Source organism: Austrofundulus limnaeus, unplaced genomic scaffold (assembly GCF_001266775.1).
Source record: "Austrofundulus limnaeus strain Quisiro unplaced genomic scaffold, Austrofundulus_limnaeus-1.0 Scaffold2613, whole genome shotgun sequence".
In the NCBI taxonomy this organism is placed as follows: domain Eukaryota; kingdom Metazoa; phylum Chordata; class Actinopteri; order Cyprinodontiformes; family Rivulidae; genus Austrofundulus; species Austrofundulus limnaeus.
Genome location: NW_013955015.1, coordinates 89 through 1,662, shown reverse-complemented (window position 1 = coordinate 1,662; position 1,574 = coordinate 89). Strand labels below are relative to the sequence as shown.

Sequence of the window (1,574 nt, the reverse complement as noted above, 5' to 3'; positions counted from 1 at the left end):
GGTTCTACCTGTTCAATGGGTTCTACCTGTTCTATGATGGGTTCTACATGTTCTATGATGGGTTCTACATGTTCTATGATGGGTTCTACCTGTTCTTTAATGGGTTCTACCTGTTCTTTAATGGGTTCTACCTGTTCTTTAATGGGTTCTACCTGTTCTATGATGGGTTCTACCTGTTCAATGGGTTCTACCTGTTCTATGATGGGTTCTACATGTTCTATGATGGGTTCTACATGTTCTATGATGGGTTCTACCTGTTCTATGATGGGTTCTACCTGTTCTATAATGGGTTCTACCTGTTCTTTAATGGGTTCTACCTGTTCTTTAATGGGTTCTACCTGTTCTATGATGGGTTCTACCTGTTCTATAATGGGTTCTACCTGTTCTATAATGGGTTCTACCTGTTCTTTAATGGGTTCTACCTGTTCTTTAATGGGTTCTCTCTGTTCTATGATGGGTTCTACCTGTTCTATGAGGGTTCTACTTGTTCTATAATGGGTTCTACCTGTTCATTAATGGGTTCTCTCTGTTCTTTAATGGGTTCTCTCTGTTCTATAATGGGTTCTCTCTGTTCTATAATGGGTTCTACCTGTTCTACAACAGGTTCTACCTGTTCTCTGATGGTTCTACTGTTCTCTGCTGACTCATCATTTCATGTGTTTGAAGGCCTGTAAAGAAGCAGGTCAGGCCCTGGTGTGTAAGATCAACCCAAACTTTGAGCTGCAGCAGCATCACCTGCTGAGCTGTCTGGAGAAAACCACGGTGAGGAACATTAGTTCTACATTTGGTTCCAAGGTTCTGTTGGTCCTGATGGTTCTGTGGCCTCTGACACGTCTCCTTTTTCCTTCAGAACCACGAGTTTGTTGATGAGAAGGTCTTTGAGTCGAGCTGCAGAGAGATGAGTACGATGAAGCAGCTGACTCCTTCCTCCTCCTCCTCCTCCTCGCCTCGTGGGTTCTCCTGCTGCGGATGCAGGAATAAGAGAACGTTCCACGTCCAGAACTCCAACATGTCTGTGGGTCTGCAGGGCAGCATCCAGGAGCTGAGCACCATCCAGGTCCAGGAGAGACCCTTCAACAGGTGACAGAGAAACACCTGGAAACAGGTGCTGTGTTAGAGGGGGCCAGGGGGTGAGCCAGAACCAGAACCAGAACCAGAACTCTCTGAGACAGCAGGCTCTTGAACACTCAAAGGTTTCTGATTAGAGAAGGTTTCTCAGTGAGTTCTGGTTCTGGTTCTGGTTCGGGTTGTGGTTCTGTCTGCCTCTCTATGCACCCAAACCAAACCTGCTTCTCTGGAGTCTCCTGAAGAACCCACCAGAACAACAGGTTTATGGTGAAGGAGATGGAGAACCCGGACCTGAACCTGAACTGGACTCACCTGGTCCACATCAGCTGGTTAAACCTTATGACCTTTGAGCTCTCCTGTGGAGGACCAGGTTCTGTGAGGGAACCACCAGCTGAAGTCCAGCAGGTCCTCATCCACAGAAAGTCCTGAGACAGGGAGTCAGTTTGACTTCTGTAGCTGTTAGCTAATGTTTAATTACAGCTAAACTTTAGCAGTATGTTAGCTAA

The 1,574-nt window shown here is 46.3% G+C and overlaps 1 protein-coding gene across 1 annotated transcript in view; it reads left to right on the top strand.

Moving 5' to 3' along the window:
- The window catches only part of LOC106511239 (potassium voltage-gated channel subfamily D member 2), a 22,411-nt gene extending 21,298 nt beyond the window's left edge, over positions 1-1,113 (top strand). Inside the window, exons 2-3 of the mRNA XM_013999990.1 lie at positions 621-762; positions 851-1,113. Coding sequence (XP_013855444.1) covers positions 621-762; positions 851-1,084 — 376 coding nt within the window. The 3' untranslated portion in view covers positions 1,085-1,113. The remainder of the gene's footprint in view (positions 1-620; positions 763-850) is intronic.
- The last annotated feature ends 461 nt before the right edge of the window (positions 1,114-1,574 follow it).